A 26698-nucleotide genomic window follows, 5' to 3' on the forward strand; every position below is an offset into this window, starting at 1 on the left:
TATCTGCCTTGTATACTATAAAATATTGTACCTCAAAATTGTTATCAAGTCCTTTTGTTAGACTAGATATTTATACAATTTATCTCATAGCTTGCTGGCTTCTTCATTAATATACCTAAATGAATCATAGTGTGTGTGTGTGTCTTATTATATCTTTATCCTTTATATGACATCTAAGTGTGTTATATATTATAATAGGGACCTACTTTATAGTTAATAAGATCAAATCTAGAGTTAAAGCCTTGTTGTGTTCTAGTTTTTAAGCACCATATCCAATATACTTCTGTATATTGTATACTGTATGTCTGTAAAAATATGTATTTACAGGCATATATCCACACATAAATATATATGTACACACACACATATTTATATTTATTAGATATATATTTTACAAAAAAAATAATATATATATAAAAATATGTATTTTAAAAGTAAATATAACATATTCTATTTTGTGAAGAAATAGTGCAAGCGAAAACGGTGTTTTTTTCCACTTTCGCTCTCCTTTAAAAGTTAATGGAGGAATAAGTTAACGTGGTCGCAATATTCCCAATTCAGCTTTTTGCGAGCGTTGGGTTAGCGCTTGTTCAAAAACCTTTTACTTTCAACTTGTAATATGCACGTTAAAAGCCTACATATAGGGAAGCTAACGCTCCACTCGTAATCTAGCCCTTTATGTGTTAGTAATACATTAATCAATAATGGGATTTACATGAATCATTTTCATTATTATCAGTGACCATCTTTCAATGTTACCTGATATGTAGGTCAAGATACATAACATCCTTTACTTAACCACCATTATGTATTCATTTAGAAGGGAAGGATATGAAAATGGAAAACCTGATGTATATGAAATGGGGAAGAAAACACTTCCCCCTCGTTTAGTATATTTGTATAATTACAGTGTCAAGTTATAAAGCAGATACAATTAGTATGTGAAGCTTTCTTGTGGGTATATCATCCCTCTCTGTACATTGACGTTCTACTCCGGAATTCTTGATCAATGTGAGAGAAATAATAAGCTTTACGGAGTAGTGCTTCTGCAACGTTATGTTATTCCTGTAAACACACAAAAGGGCACAAAGAGAAAACCCCTACTACTTAAAGGGACATTCTGGTCAAAATAAATTTAAATGCACATGGATGAATTACATCTTTGAATTGCAACATATTTGCAATATACATGTATTGGCAAAAAGGCTTCTAATAAAAGTTATCACTGTTAACATTTTTCTCTGCACATGCGTTTAACCCCTTAATGACAACTGACGTACCAGGTACGTCATGCAAAAACTTACTGTTAATGACAATAGACGTACCTGGTACGTCAGTTGTCTAACAGAGTGCTGGAAGTGATCACAATCGCTTCCAGCAGCTCTGAGGGTATTGCAGTGATGCCTCGATATGGAGGCATCCTGCAATACCCCTTTACAAGCCTCCGATGCAGAGAGAGCCACTCTGTGGCCCTCTCTGCACCGGTAGTGATGGTGCCGATGGTGCCTTTGTCAGGTGGGAGGAGGGAGCGTGTGCGCGCGCGTGCACGATGCGCGCACACGTTCACGATGCACGCGCATGTGCACGTGGGCGCGCGTGCACGTGCACATGCGCGCATTAGCCACACTGACACCAATGAAAAAGGAAGGGGAAAAAAGTTTTTTTTTTTTTTTAAATTTAAAAGGGAGGGGGAGGGGGTGGGGGTATTGTGGGGGGGGGCTGCTACACTACAGAAATAATTAAACATACAAATACAAATTATAAATAAAATTAAAATAGTTTGGTTTGTGGGGCCAAACTGGGTACTGGCAGACAGCTGCCAGTACCCAAGATGGCGGTAATTGGGTAGGGGAGAGGGTTAGAGAGCTGGAGGGGGGATCAGGGAGGTTGGTGCTAAGGCAGGGGTCCATCACAACTAAAATATTTTATAATTTTTATTTAAAAAAAAAAAAAAAAACTCTTTTATTTAGTTCTGGCAGTCTTTCTGCCAGTACTTAAGATGGCGGTAACAATTGTGGGGTGGGGGAGGGAAGAGAGCTGTTTGGGAGGGATCAGGGGGTGGGATTTGTCAGGTGGGAGGCTGATCTCTAAAATTAACCCTGCAAGCTCCCTACAAGTTACCTAATTTAACCCCTTCACTGCTGGGCATAATTCACGTGTGGTGCACAGCAGCATTTAGCGGCCTTCTAATTACCAAAAAGCAACGCCAAAGCCATATAAGTCTGCTATTTCTGAACAAAGGGGATCCCAGAGAAGCTTTTACAACAATTTCTGCCATAATAGCACAAGCTGTTTGTAAATAATTTCAGTGAGAAACCTAAAATTGTGAAAAATTTAAAGTTTTTTTTTTTATTTGCTCGCATTTTGCGGTGAAATGGTGGCATAAAATATACCAAAATGGGCCTAGATCAATACTTGGGGTTGTCTACTACACTACACTAAAGCTAAAATTAACCCTACAAGCTCTCTACAAGCTCCCTAATTAACCCCTTCACTCCTGGGCATAAAACATGTGTGGTGCGCAGTGGCATTTAGCGGCCTTCTAATTACCAAAAAGCAACGCCAAAGCCATATAAGTCTGTTATTTCTGAAAAAGGGGATCCCAGAGAAGCATTTACAACCATTTGTGCCATAATTGCAGAAGCTGTTTGTAAATAATTTCAGTGGGAAACCTAAAGTTTGTGACAAAATTTGTGAAAAAGTGAACTTTTTTTTTTTATTTGCTCGCATTTGGTGGTGAAATGGTGGCATGAAATATACCAAAATGGGCCTAGATCAATACTTTGGGATGTCTTCTAAAACAAAATATATACATGTCAAGGGATATTCAGGGATTCCTGACAGATATCAGGGTTCCAAAGTAACTAGCGCTCATTTTGAAAAAAAGTGGTTTGGAAATAGCAAAGTGCTACTTGTATTTATTGCCCCATAAATTGCAAAAAAAGCAAAGAACATGTAAACATTGGGTATTTCTAAACTCAGGACAAAATTTATAAGCTATTTAGCATGGGTGTTTTTTGGTGATTGTAGATGTGTAACAGATTTTGGGGGTCAAAGTTAGAAAAAGTGTGTTTTTTTCCTCATATTTTATCATTTTTTTTTTAGTAAATTATAAGATATGATGAAAATAATGGTATCTTTAGAAAGTCCATTTAATGATGAGAAAAACGGTATATAATATGTGTGGGTACAGTAAACGAGTAAGAGGAAAATTACAGCTAAACGCAAGCACTGCAGAAATGTAAAAATAGCCATTGTCATTAAGGGTAAGAAAATTGAAAAATGGTCCGGTCATTAAGGGGTTAAAACATAGCCAGATATTTAAATAATGCAGCTGCTTAGAGTGCCAGTGGGGCTTGTATTATGTTAGTAATTAACAAAGGGAGTCATTACCAGATTGTACAAGCACCTTAGGCTCTCTGAGCAAGTAGTGTTTTTAAAATGCTGATGCACGGGGCATACTTAAATACACATTTAAAACAGCGATAGCTTTTATTGAAGCATTTTTTGCTAATACTTGTATAATACAAAAATGCTTATCTTCAAAACTGAAATCCATCCATGTGGATTCTAATTTTGGCTGGAATGTCCCTTTAAGCAATATGTTATATACACTGTAAAATGTCTTTATGCTGCCCCTCTCTCAGGGAGATATAACTGCTCCCTTGGTGGGAATTTGTATCGCTATTTGAGTGCTTTCCCACACTGATTTGGGAACAACTTTTCTGTTTTTTTTACAATGTATTTATCATTCCCTAATAGTGTACAAAAAAAATGAATGTCAATATAGTCAATGGGGTAGATTTATCATAGTGCGAGCGGACATGATACAATGTAGCATATCATGTTTGCTGCATTTATCATTGCACCAGCAGTTCTTGTGAACGGCTGGTGCAATGCTGCCCCCTGCAGATTTGTGGCCAATTGGCCGCTATCAGCAGGGGGTGTCAATCAACCCGATCGTATTCGATCAGGTTGATTTCTGTCCGCAGCCTCAGAGCAGGCAGACAAGTTATGGAGCAGCGTTCTTTAGACTGCTGCTTCATAACTTCTGTTTCCGGCAAGCTTGAAGGCTCACGCAGAAACATGGGCATCAAGCTCCATAGGGATTGATAAATCGGCCCCAATATATCAATTAATATAGAGTTGGTGAAATTAAACCACTTATATATTTCAGTTTTAAGCCCCTTTTTCCATTGCTGCAGTAGCTGAAGATGCTAATTTAGGGACATTCCAACATATTATGTGACAACCAAGTGACGTTTGCCAGCTGTCCTCCACAAATATATACTGCAAAACCTGCAGGTGACTGAGGATGGGCAGTAGGCAGTGGTCCCTTCTATAAGCTTTACCTTAGGTCACACCCTAGACCATGCAATATTTCTCACAACAGAGCAGTGATTTTATTTCTTTGGTTGGCAGTAACAAAACAAGTAGGGACTTTACCCTTCCTAGTAGCTAGCAACACACATAACAGAGTGATTGGAGATTCTTTGGTTCCTAGTAACACACATAAAGACATGTTTTTACCTCACACACAGAAGTCACTTTACACCTCCCGAAGCTGCTAGTAGCAAAACACATGTCACATATTTTAAACCCAGCAGAGTACTAGTAACACACAGGCATCAAAATGTTAACCCCTCGTTTACAACCAGTAACACACAGGACAGTGACTTTTGTAATCTATTTAGTTGCCAGTAACACATAAAGTAGTAAATGTTCAATGTGATTTATTTCTGATGCCCTATTTATAGTGGATAGGGGCATAGGGTCTCATTTATTAAAGGCCAGACAGAAAAGGTCCATCATCGTGGCGAGCAGGCAGCATCCATTACCCGCAGTTAACATGTTATGCAACCACAACTCCTGCTCTCTGGTTACCAATAATCCTGATCTGATCTGATTGAGCTGTTTTAATTATTGTTACCCCTGAGATGGAGAAGAGGATAAATAGTGCTTAAAGGGACATGCCACTCACATTTTTTCTTTTATGATTTAGAAAGAGAATGCAATGTTAAACATCTTTCTAATTTACTTATATTATCTAATTTGTTTTATTCTCTTGATATTCTTTGATGAAAAGCATATCTAGATATGCTCACTAGCTGCTGATTGGTTGCTGCACATAGAAGCATCATGTGATTGGCTCACCATGTACATTGCTTTTTCTTCAAATAAGGATATTTTAAAAATGAAGCAAAATAAATTATGGAAGTAAATTGTAATGTTGTTTAAATTTCTATTCTCTAGCTGAATCATGAAAGAAAGATTTTGGGTTTAGTGGCCCTTTAACTAGAGTTTAAGGCCAGCTTGGATTAGCCTGCTTGCTCGGGGCCCAAAACTTACATCCACAGTTTCATAATAGGGACCCATTGAATGCTTTAAAAATATGTCTGCCACTCAAGGGACCAGAAAATGGAGATTAAAGTGTTCATTTTTTTGCATAGATTTTCATGGACAGTTTGTTGACATACTGTGCTGTCCTGTTGAATACTAGAATACTAGAAGACCAGAATTTTCACTTTGTTCAGTTCCAAAGAAACAATTATGTTTTAGGGGACAGTGACTGAATTATAAATTTATTTTATCAACTAGTAAATATTATTATTTATGTAACAACCCAAAATGAAACTGCAAATCATCTAACAGATATACATGTGTATATATTTTGATCAGTTGCATATCTAAAATATGCTCTCAGGGAGGCAATTAGAATCCAATATGGCCTTCATGAAACGTCAGATAACCCTGATAAAGCATATTCCAAATTTTATGTAACTTTCATTTCACTTAAGAAAAAAATACTATATGTTATTTCTTTACACTTAAGTTTTATTTTTTGTTTATATCTAGTAGATCATAGTTTTGTTTCTCTTCAAAAGATGTATGCACTGCTTGAATAAAACATGCAAATATTAATACAGTGTCCTTCAAACTGTATATTATCAAAGCAGAAAAGCACAAATAATAGGGAAAAAAACTATTTTTATCCCTTCTTCTCTTCCCCTCACAGCAAGATATGAAAAGAAGGAAATGTCACAGGCTTCTACAAAATCTACAAGGATACTATCAAAGCAAACACTAAAACAAATGACATGATAAGTGCATACGTAAAAAGCCCAAAGCAACATTCAATAACAGCCTATCACCCTGAAGCTTTCCGTAAAGGCAGAAGAAGATTAATAACAGCAACATCAATAGTAGGATATGAAACAACACACCTCATAACACTTGAAAAGGATGCTTCAGTGTACCAGTACAAAAAATATAAAAAATAACTAAAACTCAAAAATAACATTACAAAAAACTGGATTGGCTCCTCATCAATGCATCATGTAACACTTTTTTTTTTTTTTTTTTTTTTAAAGGATGTTTCTGTTACACTTTTAGCAACATTTGAAAGTGAAAGTGAAATGGAAATCAAAATAAATCTTTCATTATTTATATAGAAAACAAACATCCAATTTACATCTACTTTTAAATTAACTAATTTCTCTTGATAGTACATTTTTAAAACATAAAAGTTTTAAAATGTACAGTATGTGTTTAATACTCTAAATTATGTTATAAATATACTAGAAATTTTATTGTTTGGTAAATTTTGACCACCCTGAAATGAGACTATGGGGTAGATTTATCATGTCGGATATACATGATCCCCTGTAGTGGATCATGTCCGTCTGACATAGCTAAATGCCAATAGCATACGCTGTCGACATTTATCATTCTTTCTGGTAAAAAAGAATTATTTCTGGTAAAATGCTTGTGCAATGCCACCCCCCACACATTCACGGCCAATCAGCCTTTAGCAGGGGGTGTTAATCATCCCTATCGCATCAGATCGGGATGATTGCTGTCCGCCACTTCAGAGGTGTCAGATGAGTTAAGGATCAGCAGTCTTACGACCGCTGCTTCTTAACTTAAGTTTGGCGGACCTGAAACGTCAGGGGGCATCTGCTGCTTGATAAATCTACCCCAATAAGTGCATAGTTAGGACTGTGTAGCACTTACTAAAATAGGACTATTAAAATTACACTTCTTGGGGCGTGTCCAGGCAGCGGCCATGAGCGGTCGCAAATCTGAAGTCTGCTGATGCTAGGGAGAGAATCCGCCGATTATCTGCCGACTGATAGCCCATTCTCTGCAGAATTTGATAAACCCTGATAATAGAGTCTGAGCAGAGCTGGGTGATATATTTTTTATCTTATTATTGTTGAAGCAACATTAGTAGTTTTGGACTGGACTGTGGACGCTGGAGGCGGCGGCCTACCTGTCTACCCCCCCCCCGGTTTCCCGGGGTAAAGCAGTATTTACTACGCTACTGCAATACTATTGCATCTCTGTGGATCATGGAGGAGAACCTTCTTTTACAAGTGCAGGCACTGTTTGCTGAATTTGAGCTCCAGATGCACTGCAGATTTGATCGGCTCATGAAAATTGTGGGCAAGGAGGAGGAACGAGCTGAGACGCCTAGGGCTGAGGACGCTATTTCCGGGCTCCAACATAGTGGGCTTCAAGAGAGTGACGGCTACGCTCACAAAGGGGCCAATAAAGCAGAGGGCAGCAATCCTTATATGAAGGAGATACCAGCAGGAAGACAGAAGAGTGCCACTACCGAGACGCTGCATAAGATTAGTAACTGTGCTGAGGATCCCCAGCCCAGCGCCTGCACACCAGAGGTTATTTTGGGCTTACCAGCAGCTGTTTCCCTGCTTGCCGAGTCAGACCCCGCATTGCATGGGGACAGAGCATTGGTGGCTATGGTCGAGCAGCTATACCCTGGACCGCTGCGGGAGAGAGAGACGGGGCTGGAGGTTGTAACACATTTGCCGCATGACCGGGACACTGTCTCACTTGGGATACCCGCCAGGAGGCTAAGAAGGTACTTGGATATTGTGTGGGTAGCGCATGGAAGCGCGGCCACCTATGTTTTGGGTAACTCTCAGAGCTGTGACTGTGCTGCACTGTGGAGCCTGGGAGATACTTTCATACTCAGAGGGTTTTTTTTAGTCTCCCTAGAGCGATCTGGAGTGGGATAATCTGAACACTAAGAACTGTGCTGCCGGGTGAGATCTTCACATGCCAATTAGCACCCTGCTCTCCATTGTTTTAGGCTGATTTACAAGGTTGGAGGTTATTGTAAACATTAATGCCACTGTTTCACTGAATTTAATTAGCAGCCCATAGAACTGCTCACATGTTGGGACATTCATCATAAATGTAAGCAGCATTCCATAATATGTTTATACCCCTAGATATCTATATATGTTGATCTTGTGCAGATAATATTGTGTTTCTATTATGAGGATGTTAAGATATGCTCTAATGTATATTTAAGTCATTGAAACCATATATGAGGACCTAAGGTGGGAATGACAAGTGACACTAGAGACTACAGCGCTTGTTTTAACTATTTGCATGTAATTATCCTCAGATATCATTAGAATGCCTCCTTAGACACTATAACATTTAGTCTCTACATAAACCCTTGCAAAGTACTTAGTCTGGGACGGGGGGGCCTTCCTGAGCTGTGGTCTAATTAAATGTGACCTTCTAAATTTGCACCCCTCTTGATGTGGTTTAGCTTTAGCTGAGTTTTTATGCCCTATAGATCTTCTCAGGGTTTTCTAATGTACTGTCTGCGGCCGAGACAGTCCACACAATATATTTAGTCTCTCATATATTTCCTGGTAATCCGTGGAGGCCCTACGTAGAGCTGTATCCTACCTTTGCTATCTTATTATGTACTGCACTATGCATATTTAGAATATTACACTTTTTATTTACTAGTTATGTTATAGACACATGAAGACCTATGTTTTTTCCTTTAGAGTTAGGGTGCGAAAACTAGGTCTCAGGACTACCATTTGCCATGTTATGCTGTGTCTATGTTAGCATATTATTAAGTAAAAGAGGTTTGTTGTGTAGTTTGCACCTTAAATTTTTGCTTTCTGTTATTGAACCATAAATGGCATTGCATTTTGCAATATTAGTGTGTTGGTCTTAGGGGCCTGTCAAATACTTAGATACCTTAGAGGTCCAAGAGTGGCCAGTCTAGAATATATAGACAGGCCTGCTCATACTAGATGTATTGATTTGTACTTTGATATGCTGATGTGCAGGCAACTGCTTAGGCCCTTCTTGTTTTACTTAGACATGCCATTTATCCTGTACTGTGCAAACTTGATGTCATCTGCTGTTGTAAACCTCAATAAAAATTATTTGGAAAAAAAAAAAAAAAAAAAAATTACACTTCTTGCTTTTGTTTAAAAAAAATGTAAAAAAATGTAAAAAAATGTGCTTAGTCCCACTCTCAGGTCAAAAAGCAAATTCTGTAAGTAATACTTTGAAAATGCTGCTAATTGCCTAATTCAGCTAATTTATTTGCCACATTTGCAGGCTATAGAATTTGCTTTTTGGCCTCTGATAGAGAGTGTGGGGCAATTACATATTTACACAAAAACAAGATGTGTTTAATTTCCATCCAAGACCCTCAATATTTTCTTTACAAGTGGCTATTACACTTACAATTACATTTCTACATTTCAGCAAACTGGTTGAATATATGCATCCTTATTGTCAATTATATTATATTGTTAATATCTTAAGATCTCTAGCTCACATATTAATGCAAGGGTTTGTCTAGAACAGCTAATCACCAACCATATGGCCAACAAATATTTGTAGAATATTTTTTTCCCATAATTCATCTAGAATTGAAGGTAAAGCCTCTTAGTAAATGTACAGTACACTCATTTTGTAAAATAGTTTTACAATTTTAAATTTGTGAAAAGCTTCCTTACTTTAAATATGTGAAATAATATATATATATATTACATCCAGACAAACCTTTTTTAACATTTAAAAACATGTCCATTAAATTGCTTGATGAGAATCATAGAACTTTTTTTTTAATCAACATAGACTAGTCTAAAAATTTGTGTCAAAATATTAAACGCAGTGATCCTTTTTTCCATTCTTATATGTTTGCAGTACATAATGATAACATATTGAATTTGTTTTTTAGCTTTGGTCCTATTGTGTGAATCATGTTTAATCAAAGCTTGACACATAACTTCAAGTTCACTTTTTTCTTTATTTTTTTACATATACTACAATCAATCTATGTTGTCTTTAGTGGAATTGTCAGCTGCGCAAACCAACTATGCACTTGGTACAGCATGTTTTTGACAAGTATTGGGGACATGCTATCATGGATTTAGGCAAATGCTGCTAAAATAAATCCCTAGATTGATAGAGGAACAGATTCATCTGTCATTATGCTTCTGTGAATTGGTGCCAACTGTCTAGTACAGATGTTGCTAAAATGCATTACAAGATTCCACAGTGACTGGAAGGAATAAAGTTCCAGACTCAGCAAAGATTTCAGAAGTGTTTGGCACAACAGACAACATTACAACACACTGAGCGACCAACAAAACCTATTTACAGGCTGTCTATGGATTAAGAAAGAAAAAAACAGACTCTTTAATGCTATGAAACCCAACTCAGGCCAATGACAGTTAACACGGATTTATTGTTTTATTCTATAGCAACTAAATTCCTAAAACAGAATAACTTAATATGCCAACAATTGAACCTACTATCTGAGACAGTATACTTTACCTTTCTAGATTTGTAACTATGTGTATATAGTCTAGAATTGCTGTAATAATATTTTATTTATAGGATGTTTACATGTAATAATAGGGATTAATGTTCTTAAATTTCAATTATAATTTGTAATGTGATTTTTAATGTTGACAGTAAAAATAATATAAACATTAATTTAATCAATTGAATTATTTTTTGAAATTTGAATTATTTGAAATTTGGACTATAGATGAAAGATACATATTCAGCACAAATTATTACCTTTGGCCTCAAAGTAAAGTGATTCCTTAGTTGCCTAGCTAAAAATTATGGGCCCAGGTTTCCCAACATAAACATGTTTTGTGTGCTATTTGGGGTACTGGTCTACTTAGTTTAAATACCAAGCCTTGAATTAATAATTTATGTTACAGAAAATACAGCCCTTAATTGGCAAAAATATATATTACATTTAAAAAAAAAAGTATAGAACATATACATTTTCCTAAATGAGCTTAAACACACACACACACACACACATATATATATATTACCTCTCTATGTTTAAACCTTTAGGTGAGCACATCTTTAACATAATAAAGCTTCTCTTTGATCTGCTTTTTATGTAATAAAATATCAACATGATCCTGAATTTGAAATTATTTTACTACAGTGGTGGTGTCATCTTGGTTTCAATTGCCCTAACATGTTCCAAAAACCTGATTTTAAATGTTCTCTTTGTTCTCCTTATATATTGTTTAGAGCATCCCTTACAGAATAATACAAAGTTACTCAAATTGTATTGTAAATCATTGATAATTAATATCAAAATACTACCCTGTAGAGGCTGGAACAAATATGTTACTAATCTTAAAACAATCACATATTTGCATCTTATATTTAGACATTTATAAAAAAAAAAAAAAAACTAACCCTTAAAAAACATAGCTACAGATGCAAAGAAAAAAGTGAAATATAATTCCAGTTGTCCTTTTTATATTGGGTATAACAATGCAGATCTTCTTAATGACCTCTTTTAAAGTAAGATCTGTAATCAGGGTTGGTAAGAACTGTAGTTTAGGGTAGGTAAGACCTGTACTTAGGGTAGGTAAGATCTTTAGTTATAGTAGGTAAGATCTATAGATAGGGTAGGTAAGTTCTGTAGTTAGGGTTGGTAAGATCTGTTTTTAGGGTAGGTAGGATCGGTAGTTAGAGTAGGTAAAATCTGTATTTAGGGGTAGGTAAGATCTGTAGTTAGGGTAGGTAAGATCTATAGTTAGGGTAGGTAAGTTATGTAGTTAGGGTTGATAAGATCTGTTTTTAGGGTAGGTAAGATCTGTAGTTAGGGTTGGTAAGATCTGTTTTTAGGGTAGGTAAGATCTGTATTTAGGGTAGGTAAGATCTGTATTTAAGGTAGGTAAGATCTGTAGTTAGGGTTGGTAAGATCTGTAGTTAGGGTAGGTAAGATCTGTAGTTAGGGTAGGTAAGATCTGTTTTTAGGGTAGGTAAGATCTGTATTTAGGGTAGGTAAGATCTGTATTTAAGGTAGGTAAGATCTGTAGTTAGGGTTGGTAAGATCTGTAGTTAGGGTAGGTAAGTTCTGTAGTTAGGGTAGGTAAGATCTGTAGTTAGGGTAGGTAAGATCTGTAGTTAGGGTAGGTAAGTTCTGTAGTTAGGGTTGGTAAGTTCTGTAGTTAGGGTAGGTAAGACCTGTAGTTAGGGTAGGTAAGTTCTGTAGCTAGTGTAGGTAAGTTCTGTAGTTAGGGTCGGTAAGATCTGTATTTAGGGTAAGTAAAATCTGTAGTTAGGGTAGAAATAATATACATATTCTTGACTATAAATAGCATTCTGTTATTTAATCCGCTGTACAGATATACTATACTTTGAGAATCCCCTAAATTACTAATGTACTGTATGTCTCAGTTAATAGACAACCTATATGATGTTATTGTGAAAACAGTTGTCATTTTTCAAGTTTTTTATAACTGTCTATATAATGTTTGGAGAAATGAAAGGAGAAGGGTATTATCGATACTATTCTACATCAAGAAATTTTGCTGGTAGTGTACTTTTAAAATTCTAGTAACTCGCAGAAACACATTCAGATAAACTTGTTTAACATAATATATAATGGCTCTAAGAAGCTTTTATGCTTTAAATCATGCCTGTCTGTGATTGAGTAAAGTCATCGCTATGACAGCTAATCTCTGAAGAAAATGTACAATATATTTATGATCTTTTCATAGTCATAGATGTGTGAAAATTGGTATTTATAAATAATTTTCTTGTAAAAACTCATGTATGTCATTCTACTGGAAAATGTAAAATAATGTTCAAAGACACTGTTAGTATCAAATAATGCAGGTTCAGAATTATCCAACTACTGTATGGAAGTTATTTGTAGTAGGACATATCTTGCTAATGACCAGTTGTACTTTTTGCTTAAACAACAAAGGTTACTTTTTAAAGTTGAATCTAATGTATGGCCACTTAACTACTGAGATCTAAAAAATAGAACTTTTTATAACTAATGTAGAACTGAACAAATTTAGGCCTAGATTACAAGTGGTAGCAATTAGCACTATGAGAATTAACCAGAGGTCTATGGGAACTGTGTGTTTCCTGTAAATATATACTGTATATATATATATATGTGTGTGATAGAAGACAGCACTCACTGGTCTTGAAGTTTAGCAACAACTGCTTTAATTTAAGTGATGTTTCGGGGACAGCTGTCCCCGAAACGTCACTTTAATAAAAGCAGTTTTTGATAAACTTCAAGACCAGTGAGTGCTGTCTTCTATCATCTATACCCTAACCTGCATTCAGCACCATGGCAACAGGATACCTGTTAGTAAGAGTGCACCAGCCTCTTTGAATATATATATATATATATATATATATATATATATATATATATATATATATATATATATATATATACAGTATATATATATATATATATACTTATATACATATATATTTTTGTGTTAATATGTGTATAATCATATACATATATATTTAAAATTGCTGCACATCACTGCGCGACTTACTCCCTTTGCTGCATTAGTTCTTATGCCATGTATCACGGCATGAGAATGAGGCTCCCATTGCAGCCTATGAAAGCACGCTTTCATGCTCTCATGCTTCTGTGCAATGTGAACGTGAGGTTGCATTAGCATTGCACCTTACTTGTAGTACCAGAGCACATTTGTGTGCGCTGGTACTACAAAGTGGAGAGCAAATATTGGTGTACCGGAAGCGATATTTTGCGCTCCACTAATAATCTGGCCGTTAGATGGATTCTGCCCTTTGAGTTTAACCCGGAGAAAAGAGCTGTATAAGTTGTTGATGAGTTGCTGAGGAAAAGAAGAGGGTATCAGTGAAGAAATAAAACATTAAAATAACTTTTAAAATCAAGAAAATATGAGCAGGGGAATAGTTGTATAAGTGTAATGGTGATTACTAAAGTTGCAATGAGTATAAATAGCTGCACCAAGGCAGCTGCTTTGGTATTTCACCCCTTCACACCGCATGACATATATATACATCTGAGATTCAGGAAGCTCTTAAGTTACAGACGAGAGCTGGAGTTCCTGTGCTCCAGGCATCTGCCCACAAATGGAGCTGGAGAGCGATTGGTGCTTCGGCTCCATATAAGGGCAGATGCCTGACCGTTATAGATAGTGACACTGTGTGTGTCACCATCTGTAACGATCATTGCTGGTGCTGGCAGGAAGTGTGGGCGGTAGGGCAGGAGGTGGGGGGGGGGGGGCAGACCAGCAGAGAGGAAGGAGGAAGGGGGAGGCAATGGGAGGGCCCTACACTACAGAAAATAAAAATTAAGGGACAGAGAGAGATGGGGTAGCTAGAAAAAAAAGAGGGGTGGGGAATCCCAAACTGAGTATCGTGGGAGGTGGGGGGACCACTAAAGTAAATTATATTAAAGAAAATGTTAGGCACTAGTTAGAGGGGAGGGTTAGAGAGCTGTTTGGGAGGGATCATGGAGGTGGGAGGTGAGGGAGGAAAGAGAGCTGTCAGGGGGTGGGAAGTGTCAGATGCAAAGGTAATATCTACACTAAAGCTAAAATTAACCTAACACGCTACCTAATTAACCCCTTCACTGTCGGGAATAATAGAATAGTGATGCACAGCAGCCATTAGCAGCCTTCTAATTACCAAAAACCAATGACAAAGCCATATCTGATATTTCTGAACAAAGGGGATCCCAGAGAAGTTTTTACAACCATTTATGCCATTAATTGCACAAGCAGTATGTACATAAATTCGGTGAAAAACTTAAAGTTTGTAAAAAAAAAATGTTTTTTTTTATTTGATCGTATTTGGCAGTGAAATGGTGGCATGAATCAAACCAAAATGGGCCTAGATCAATGCCTTGTGTTGACTACTTTAAATATATATACAGTATATATATATATATATATATATATATATATATATATATATATATATATATATATATATATATATATATATATATATATATATATATATATATATATATATATATATATATAGTTTTGACAGGTAAATAAATAAAAAACAAGGCTCTATTTCTGTTTTAATGGAGTGATAGAACAAATGCTAACAATTCTTCAGTATTTTGGTAAAGTGTTTATCTGAAAGTCCCTGTAATGAAAGGTTTAAATTGGTGAAATTACTAAAATCAGTTGGTGAGTGATGAAACATGACTTTTGTATTCTCCTACAGTCACTACCCCAAATATGGAACTAGTTTTAATAACTAAGTAGAAGTTGACTTTTATTTGAAATATTGTATTTATAGCAATTTCTTCTTCTTTTTTTTAGGAATAAACACATCCTGCTAAATATTTTGACTACCAAAATGTATAGAATAATCTTATTGAAATAAATCATCTAAAAATGTAATCAGTTGTAATGCAAAATATGTTACTAAGCTAATACAATGTATTGTATTAAACTCATTTTCCTAGAAGAAAATGACAATGTATTGTTGATATGGAATAAAAATATAACTATAAAATGTAAGATAACAACTAATCCAAAATATGTGTCTTGGAATATCTAAACTACACAGAGTTTTAGATTACTGGACACTTGATTGACAAGTCTATTGTAGTTGTATTTACAATATAGATTTTAATCTTGTGCATTAGCATGAAAAATAATTTTCCAAAACTTTGAATATTGCCATGGTAACAATTTAAATCTACTCTATATTCAATGCATTGCATATATTTAACGTAATTGCTAATCTGTACTTTTTTATGTAACAAATTAGTTTGCAGAAAATATTTTAATGGTGCTTATGAAAATGATTTAACGATAAACTCAAACATGTTCTGTTACATTTTAAAAGAGCAGCAAAATAGTTATTTTAAGGCTTTTTAAATTAAAAATATAACTAATAAAAATGTATGCTTGTGAACTACACATTCTCAGTGCAGTTTCTAAAGAATCAGAATCCCAGGGCGAATTTATTAAGGGCCGGATTACGAGTGGAGCGCAAACATCTGCGCCCGATCAATAAGGGGTTTATCACGGGTGTTTGCCCTTGTTGGGCTTACCGCTCTTATTACGAGTTCAAAGTAAACACTTTTTTCGCTAGAATGATTACCGTGACTTCAGAGCGCTGGTTAACTGTTTCGTGAAACAAAAAAAGTGTCACAAAACGTTACAAAGTATAGTTTCACTCATGATAATACCATCTAATAAAAAATATTTAGAAAAAATATTGCACAGAAAAGTTATAAGGGCTCAAAGATATGAGATCTCAGGAGTTAGAAAAAAAAGGCAGGCAAAGGGCTTTAACATAGAGATACATACATATGTATGTCTATATATATGTGTGTCTATACATGCATACATATGTATTTATGTATTTTTATGTGTATTTATGTATTTACAGACTACACATATAGACACATAAATACATATATTGACTTACAAAGTGCATTGGAGCCCATTGCAGTCAAGTAGATGAAAACATGAAAAAACATTTATATAAAATTCATATTTAATAAAGGTTTTATCTATATATTTTCTGTAAATATTTCACCTTCCAATGTTCTGCACATAGCAAAATATGTGCAGTATATATATATATATATATATATATATATATATATATATATATATATATATATATATATATATCTCAAAAGTTGAAAATAAGCACTCACTGGTCTTCAGACAACAAAGTTAACCAATTTCTCTTTATTGCGTGCTGATGTGACGTTTTGGGACCAAGCACAGTCCCTTCCTCTGGCAGTGTTAAAATGAAAAAAAGCTGCCTTAAATAGGCCCAAACACACTCCCAGAAATCTCAGAACCAATCAAAAGTCCTGTAACTTACACCCCACCCAAATAGCAAAATATAATAGGTTAATAGCCACCAGTGTAATGAAAATAACAAACAACATAAAAACTACAAAATAAAATATAAAATATATTCATCGTATCATCAGGGTCCATAATCCTAGTTGTCAAACCAACAATGTTCAGAATATCACAAACAAACTTAAGCATGCAAAGTAAAATCCTTGCATTGTTAACATTACAGATGTTCCAATCATAATGGCAGTGTGATAGTCCAATCACCATCAGGCATGACATAAGCAAATTCCCAGCGATCACTCATTGTCCACAGCCACTCGCTAATTCACAACATCCAACTAAGTTAATCAACCTCTTTTTTATTGGATCTGTCATACATCCCAATAATGGGCTAACCTTGTCACATTTGTAAACGCAACTAGGAAGACTAAGCCTGTGGCAACACGGTTGTCATGTTCATACCTATTCGTCATCCTGTATATTTACTATATCGAATCACGCCCCCTGCAGGGCGGTAACAATACTCCTCTCAACCAATCGTGTTCGTACCTGTTCGTCATCCTGTATATTTACTATATCGAATCACGCCCACTGTAGGGCAGTGACAGAGCAGTGACAGAGCTCCTCTTGACCAATCACAATGTCAAAACAACTGCACATGTTAATAGAAAATAAACAAAGGGAAAGCTACCCATGTGGACTCAGGAGAGAGGCAAATAATGTATTATCCAATCATAGGAGAAAGACAGACACACTATCTAACAATTCCCAGCGTCACGTCAAATTATCACAGATGTATGAATATTAAATAGTTATCATATTAAACAGGAAGACCAAACTTAACAGGGAGACTTACATACTTAAACAGCACCCCTCATAACGGAGCATGTGAGGAGTGCTGTTTAAGTAAGTAAGTCTCCCTGTTAACGCTTGAGTGGGAGTGTTAATTAGTGCTCCACTCATAATCTGGCCCTAAATGTGCCTACCTCAAAAATTCTAAAGTTCAACCTTCAACGTCTCACTGTCTTTTAGTTTAAATGAAGCACACATAAAGACAACTACAGACACAACACATTTGCACACAGGTACCCATAGACCTCCACATGCACACAGACACAGGCACCCATAGACATTAACATGCACCCAAATACATAGCCGCCCATAGACATACACATACACACACACACAGCCACACTTAGGTATCCCTATGCTAATGCACACACAGGCATCCATAGACATCTATTAGCAAAGGTAATCTTATTTAACCCGTTTATGTCAGTTACATGGAAAAAGCTGACCCAATTCATGTTGAATTCCTCATACAACTTTAATTTTGAAGCCAATGTACTTATAATTATCACCACATACTACATAACATGCTGTTTATTAACCAATATTTCAATCCTTACCATTAAACCTCTTTCTATTTTAAGGAATCATGACTTGCCCCTGATCTATACTTGACTGTTTAACCCTTTCTGCTGCATTCAATGTGTCTTAGACCTACCCAACCCATCCCTCACTGGCAAGGCTAGACATACAATGTAGTACTCATGTTCCAGCTCTCTTTGCACTCCTATCACTATGTGGCAAGTCCTGCACAATGAAAGAACAGCCCACTACCCAGCCTCTCTTGCAGACCAAGCAAGCCTGTGCTGCTGAGTGTGGCTGAGAAAGAGAGACCACAACAGAACCCTAACTGGGAATGTCAATATCACTTTAAACCATTTCTGAAAAAAAATAGCCACTCTTTTCTCCTGTGATATTTTTACATTGAACTGTTCTAAATTGATCTGTATCATTATTTTATTAGTAAATTCTTTAATCATAGGACTATATTTAGATTTCCAAGACTTCAATATGACATTGCGTTCCTATCAAGATTGCCATGTTAATTAGGGTTATGTTCTCCATACCATTTATATTGGGGTGCAGAAAAAATATATATTGAGGCTCTAACTTACATTTCCTTTCTAGAAATCTGTTAATCCAAAAATTAACTCTATTCCAGAATTTTAGTATTTTGGGACAAGACCAGAAACAATGGTTGATATCTGCATCTGGAAAATTGCATCTGGAACATCTCAGCCTATTTTGTTTAGACCACTTGGAAATAATTGCTGGGGTCATGTATGACCTGTGAAGAATTTTCACATGCGATTCCTTCCAACTGATTGAGTTAGAAGCATTATGAACTCTTCTGATACTCAAGCCCATATTTATCAAGCTCCGAACGGAGCTTGAAGGTCCGTGTTTCTGGCGAGCCTGCAGGCTTGCCAGAAACACCAGTTATGAAGCAGCGGTCTAAAGACCGCTGCTCCATAACCCTGTCCGCCTACTCTGAGCAGGCGGACAGACATTGCCGCAATTCAACCCGATTGAGTATGATCGGGTTGATTGACACCCCACTGCTGGCGGCCGATTGGCCGCGAGTCTGCAGGGGGCGGCGTTGCACCAGCAGCTCTTGTGAGCTGCTGGTACAATGCTGAATACAGAGAGCGTAATGCTCTCCGTATTCAGCGAGGCCTGGCGGACCTGATCCACACTGTCGGATCAGGTCCGCCAGACCTTTGTTAAATAGAGGCCTCAGTGTGATCTCTTTAACTGAAATCTCTCTAAAGTCTTTGTTCCAGTTATCCTTAATCCTCTCTAAGTTATTTTGTCCAGTTTTCGTCATTATTAGATTGTACCATATTGATACTGGAGTCAGCCCTGCTTGATACGCCTTCAAGCAGGCATCTAATACTCCCAATGACCAATTAACCACATGTGTCTCTTTTAACTTATAAAAGAAGTGCCTAATTTGTAAGTAAGCATAAAATTCTTTGGGAGATATAGCAAACTCATGTGCCAATGCCTCAAATGTTTTAATTGTCTGTAATTCTGGATCCATTAGTTGCACTACGTAACTCAAGCACTTCTGCTCCCATTTTTTAAAGATACTTTGCTCTAATCCGGGTACAAAGCCTGGATTACCTCTTATAGTGAGATAGCATGACAGCTGATTATTAATATCAAGTTCCTTGTTATATTTAATCCAGGAAACTATTACATTATATACTGTTTTCTTTCTAGCCACCTCTTTAGGTATGTTTTTAAGATCAAGATGTAATAACCCTTTTAATGAAAATGGTCTTATCAAATTGTATTCTAGTTGTGAGTATGACACTAGGTCTTTTTCTACTAACCAATCACAGGCAATCTTAACCATAAATACCCTATTATATAATTTAATATTTGGGAATCCAAATCCGCCATATTCTTTTTTCTGCATTAGTTTTTTCAATGCTATACGTGCTTTCCCACCTTTCCAAAGAAACTGTAGACAGTTTGAATGGAATTTCTTAAGATCTTTCTCTTTTATAAAGAGAGGTAAGTTTTTACAGAGAAATAATATTTTGGGGAGGAGAATCATCTTCACCAAATAAATTTTTGCTGAGATTCCGAGGGGTAAGGCCTTCCAGTTATGTAAATCTCTTGCTGCAGATACCCATACTTTTTTATAATTTAACTCATTCCAACTGGCTGGGTTTTTACTTAAAATAATACCTAGATATTTAATCTGTTCTTCTGCCTCCTTAAATGGAGTGAAGGGTATACTACTTGCATTTTTATACAGCCAAAGTATTTCAGACTTGGAAAGATTAATCTTATAGCCGGAGAACAGACTATAATGATGTATAATGTCTAATAAAATAGGGATGTTTTTCCGGGAATTTTCTATGAATATTAGTAAGTCATCTGCATAAATTGATAATACTACTTTCCTTCCCCCCAGAAAAATACCTTCTAATTCTTTCCTTAGTGGCTCAATTGCAAGATTAAAGAGTAAGGGAGATAAAGGGCAGCCTTGTCTCGTGCCTTTGGAGATAGTAATCGTAGGAGAGTATTGCCCATTAATTAAAAGTCTCGAAATTGGCTTGGTATAAATCATTTGTACAATTTTTTAAGTTTAAGTCTATTAGCCACTATAGCTGTTAATAGTTTGTAGTCGTTGTTTAATAGGGAGATGGGTCTGTACGCATCCAACAACTGGATCTTTATCCTTTTTAACTATAAGTGTTATTAAAGAAGAGGAGAAATAAGGTGAAGATCTTTTATTTTGTATATAGTACTCGTTAAACAGGTCTTGTAAGACTGGTAAAATAGAATCTTGTAATATTTTATAGAATTCGGAAGGCAGTTGGTCAGGCCCTGGGGCCTTATTCAATGCCATGCGTTGAATCCCTTCACGGATTTCTTCCTGTGTAATTGATGCATTTAGACTGTCTAAGCTCTCTTTGGACACTTTAGGCATTTTAATTTTCTCCCAAAAGGTACCTTTTTTCTTGCTATTTACTCCTGTACAAGTATATACTTCCTGGAAAAAGTTATGAAAATTTTTAATTATCTCCTCATTAGATATAAATCTACCTGTTTTGTTTTTGATGGCCGCTATATGATTTTTCTTTTTACGTGCTTTGACTACAAATGCAAGACACTTAGCAGTTTTTCCATTAAAACTCAAGAAAGAAGCTTTGTTCTTTATTTCTATTTGGTAATCTTTTTGACATATATAACTTTTTTAGCCTCTTGATATTGTTGCCAATTTCTTGCGTTAAAATGTTCAATATATTTTCTATACGTATTCCTTACAGTATTCGACAATTGTAGTTCTCTTAATTTAGCAATCTTTTTCCATTTGGACATCAGGGCTTTAATCTCACCTCTAAAAAAAAGCCTTGGTGGCTTCCCAGATGATTTAAATTTTATTTAAGTATGCCTTATTATTATTTAAAAGTTCTCTCCACAATTGCCTCAATTCAAATTGAAATTTAAGGTTGTCCATCATATAATTAGGAAAAAATAAATTATTATTCCCCTTATTTAAATCCCTCTTATTAATCTGAAGTGAGATACATGCATGATCTGTTAAATAAAACTCATGTATCTTAGTACCAATGTCTTTCTTCAGTACGTTTTCATTAGTTAAGAAAAAATATATCCGGGAAAATGTTCTATGGGACTTTGATTCACATGTGAATTCCCTAGTATCCGGGTTATAAATATGCCAAATATCTTTGAGTCTAAGGTTCTTGCAAAAGGTTCCCAGAAATGTAGCTTCTTTTTGATAATGTTTGAGAGTTTTTGCATTCAATCTATCTAATTTGGCATGCAGTGTCATATTGAAGTCTCCAGCTATTATTACATTTTGATTAATATAGGGTAGCAGTTTGATATATAATATCTCCCAGAATCCAACATCCATTTGTTTCGGGCCATAAACATTGCATAAAACATATTGACAACTGGTGACTTCAAAATGAATAATCATATAACGACCCCCTGTATCTAAATCTTTGTCTATGATCTTATCCTCCAAAGATTTATTAAAAAACAAGCCACTCCATTCTTTCTCCTATCATACGTGATTGAGATAACCTCCCCAATCCATTTAGATTAAAATGTTGCCATTTCTGCAGACGACAAATGCGTGGCTTACAACCCTCTTTCTCTTAATCGGGGATGTTACTCCCCCCACGTTCCACAATATAATATTTAGAACTTTTTTATCCATATTTATTCATATTTAATCAATCTCTCTGGACCAATACCTTCTATTTTTTTCCTGAACATGGGAGGGAGAGAGGGGTATGAGGGGAGGGAACCGGGGAGGGGAAGGAACAACAACAACAAAAAAAAAGTTAAAATAAAGAATATAAATATAAACTCTAACCTGTTCATTTTAAATTTCGAGATTACTCTGCTCATGCCCCTGTTTTTCTCTTGCTTTATTCTAGCGTATTCACATATTCTTTCGCTTCCTGATAGGAATTAAAAATTAAGGTCTCTGAATTAACCATCACTCTAAGTTTTGCTGGGTAGATAATTGTGGCCTGTAAGCCCTTTTTTTTTGAGTTGGGAACATAGTGGCGCAATTTGTCTCCTACTATTAGATGTCTCAGCTGAGAAATCTTGAAAAAGGAATATATTCTCATCCCCAATTTTAAAGGGTATTTTCTTTATATAGCTTTTTAAAATATTTATTTTGTCTTGAAAGTTTAAGAATTTTATTAAAACTGTTCTTTTCCCGACTTTATCTCTCCTTCCCTCTCTGACAGTGCCTATTATATAGGCTCTCTCTACTACTATTGGAATATTCTGTGTCTGCATCCCAAGCTCTTTGGGTAGTGTTACTGCCGTAAAATGTATGAGATCTTGAAACTCAGGGAGCTCAGGAAGCCCTATTACTCTTAGATTGTTTCTCCTTGCTCTATCTTCCATCTCCTCAAATTTATTCTGCAGCATTTGAATTTGACTTTCTTGACTCTTAATATATTGTTCTTGTGTGTTTGTTAGATCTTCCAGATCAGAGATTCTGGCTTCTACCTCTGAGATTCTCACAGAGAATGTTCTCACTTCTGTTGTGAGATCTAACAGATTCCTTCTAAGATGATCAAATTGGGGTAGTATTGAGTCCATTATTTGCTTTACTAGATTCTGTGAATCAACTGTCACCTGTGCAGTGGGCATTTCCATTATGTTGTTGTCAGGGTTCTCTCCCTGTTGGGTTGCTGGCAGCCATTTTACTCACCTCTCTTCCTGACTATGGTGCATTGTGGGCATGCTGCTCATGTCTTGCACTTCCTTTTATGGCCAGACTGGTGTGCATCATCCATGTGAGACAGGATGCAGTCTCAGAATTGTGATGTCATCACTTATTATTTAAAGGGCCTCTGTTCAGTATGCTTTGCCTTTGCGTTGTTTCAGACCTGTTTGTGAGAGTTCCTGTGTATTACCTGGCTGTCTGACGTCCTTCCTGGTTCCTGATCCCTGGCTTGTTCCTGACTCTGCTGTTTTCCTTGTTCCTGATTCCGGCTCGTCTGACTATTCGCTTTGGCTCCTGACTCGGCTCGTCTGACTACCAATTCTGGTTTTGACTCCTGGATTGCTTTTTGACTTGTGGACATTTTATTATTTTTTGCTATTAATAAAGATGTGATTATTTTTGCACTTCTCATCTCAGTCTGCTTCCTGGCACCCTGACAGTTGTCTAAAGAGGTGTCTATGTTACCTCTAGTCTTTTTGTCTTTAGCTTTGGGGGACATCCCTGGCGATTTACTCTTGTTGCTGTTTAAATATTTGTCCATTCATACAGTGATGTGTTGTATAAGTGAGTCAGTGTTCCCAAAATCTGTGCATGCGTATATTGAATCAAACCGTGCATGTGTTAAACTCTGCAGCGTTACTGAAACATAGTATTCATTGAATGTATGGATGCATTCATTGACTACTATGCGATAGTACTATGCAATATTATTGCTGTTTTGTATCCAAGTGTATCGGGAGAAATCAAAGTATGCATGCACGTCTCATGAACAAGCATGCTAAACAAAGAGCAATATTGTCAATTAAATGCATGTGCATAGCGAGCTAGTTGTTTAAACGCATGCGCATAATGATGGAGAGACATTTTGAGAAGGGCCTTCATTCCCCCGGGGGAAAAACGGCCATTGGTGGATTGAATAGGACTTGTCTGTCAATCAAATCGATAAAATGGCGGGCGGAGGATAGAAAAGTAAAATTCACGATGTATAAGGTAAATAAAAACGCAAACGGGTATGATTGTTAAAAAATTATGAATGAAGGTTGGGCTATTTTTTTAAAAGGTAAAGAACTGCGAGAGCGAGGAGGCCAGACTTGACCTTCACTTTAAAGATCATTAAACATGTTTCTTGTGTTCCAGGCAACTTGAAGAGGCTAAAAGCAAAAATCGTAACATGGATTTCCAAATGCTACAAATTGTCTAAACCAGCTATTTTATATGCAGCATTTCCAGGTTAAAGATTTTGCTTTCTGGCCTCTCAAGAGTGTTTGGAATGATATTTAACAAAAGCATGTGTAGTGAGTAAAAGCAGTAAGTGGACCACTCAACTATCAGCACCTGGACATTTAAAGGGACATGAAACACAAATATATTCTTTCATGATTTAGAAAGAGCATGCAATTCTAGACAACTTTCCAGTTGATTTCTATTATCTAATTTGCTTCATACTCTTGATAGGCTCAGTAGTTGCTTACTGGTGGCTGCACATAAATATCTTATGTGATTGGCTCACCCATGTGCATTGCGATTTCTTCATCAAAGGATATCTAAATAATTTAGTAAATTAGATATTAGCAGTAAATTGGAATGTTTAAAATTGTTTTCTCTATCTGAATCATCAAAGAAATATTTTGTGTTTCATGTCCCTTTAATGTAGACAATCATAGACAACTGTACTATTCATTCCAGCTTACTTATGCCTAGATTTAGAGTTCGGCGGCCAAAGGGGTACGTTAGCTACACGTGCTTTTTTTCCCACGCACCTTTTAAATACCGCTGGTATTTAGAGTTCACAGAATGGCTGGCTTTTCAGTGCGTTAGGCTCCAAAAAGAGAGCGTAGAGCATAATTTAACGCCACTGCAACTCTAGATACCAGAGGTGCTTACGGACGCGGCCAGCTTAAAAAACGTGCACGATATCCCCATAGAAAACAATGGGGCAGTTTGAGCTGAAAAAAAACCTAACACCTGCAAAAAAGCCGCGTTCAGCTCTTAACGCAGCCCCATTGTTTTCTATGGGGAAACACTTCCTACGTCTGCACCTAACACTCTAACATGTACCCCGAGTCTAAACACCCCTAACCTTACACTTATTAACCTCTAATCTGCCGCCCCCACTATCGCTGACACCTGCATATTATTATTAACCCCTAATCTGCCGCTCTGTATACCGCCGCAGCATACATTATCCCTATGTACCCTTAATCTGCTGCCACTAACACCGCCGACCCCTATATTATATTTATTAATCCCTAATCTGCCCCCCACAACATCGCCGCCAGCTACCTACAATAATTAACCCCTAATCTGCTGAGCGGAGCTCACCGCTACTATAATACATTTTTTAACCACTAAAGCTAATTCTAACCCTAACCCTAACACCCCCCTAAGTTAAATATAATTTTTATCTAACGAAATAAATTATTTCTTATTAAATAAATTATTCCTATTTAAAGCTAAATACTTACCTGTAAAATAAACCCTAATATAGCTACAATATAAATTAAAATTATATTATAGCTATTTTAGGATTTATATTTATTTTACAGGCAACTTTGTATTTATTTTAACCAGGTACAATAGCTATTAAATAGTTAAGAACTATTTAATAGTTACCTAGTTAAAATAATTAGAAATTTACCTGTAAAATAAATCCTAACCTAAGTTACAATTAAACCTAACACTACACTATCAATAAATTAATTAAATAAAATACCTACAATTACTTACAATTAAACCTAACACTACACTATCAATAAATTAATTAAATACAATACCTACAAATAACTACAATTAAATAAACTAACTAAAGTACAAAAAATAAAAAAGAACTAAGTTACAAAAAATAAAAAAATATTTACAAACATTAGAAAAATATTACAACAATTTTAAACTAATTACACCTACTCTAAGCCCCCTAATAAAATAACAAAGACCCCCAAAATAAAAAAAATGCCCTACCCTATTCTAAATTACAAAAGTTCAAAGCTCTTTTACCTTACCAGCCCTTAAAAGGACCTTTTGTGGGGCATGCCCCAAAGAATTCAGCTCTTTTGCCTGTAAAAAAAAACATACAATATCCCCCCCAACATTAAAACCCACCACCCACATACCCCTAATCTAACCCAAACCCCCCTTAAATAAACCTAACACTAAGCCCCTGAAGATCTTCCTACCTTAT

At 36.0% G+C, this 26698-nt stretch overlaps 1 protein-coding gene across 6 annotated transcripts in view; it reads right to left on the reverse strand.

The window, feature by feature from the left end:
* Positions 1-26698, reverse strand: part of TENM1 (teneurin transmembrane protein 1) — a 1037319-nt gene that overhangs the window by 862514 nt on the left and 148107 nt on the right. For 4 of the 6 annotated variants that reach the window (XM_053699124.1, XM_053699123.1, XM_053699125.1 and 1 more), the window contains exon 3: positions 10414-10445. The exons of the other annotated variants lie outside the window; for them this stretch is intronic. In XM_053699124.1, coding sequence (XP_053555099.1) covers positions 10414-10445 — 32 coding nt within the window. The remainder of the gene's footprint in view (positions 1-10413; positions 10446-26698) is intronic. 6 annotated transcript variants of the gene reach the window in all.

This window comes from Bombina bombina, chromosome 1 (assembly GCF_027579735.1).
Source record: "Bombina bombina isolate aBomBom1 chromosome 1, aBomBom1.pri, whole genome shotgun sequence".
NCBI classification, from domain to species: domain Eukaryota; kingdom Metazoa; phylum Chordata; class Amphibia; order Anura; family Bombinatoridae; genus Bombina; species Bombina bombina.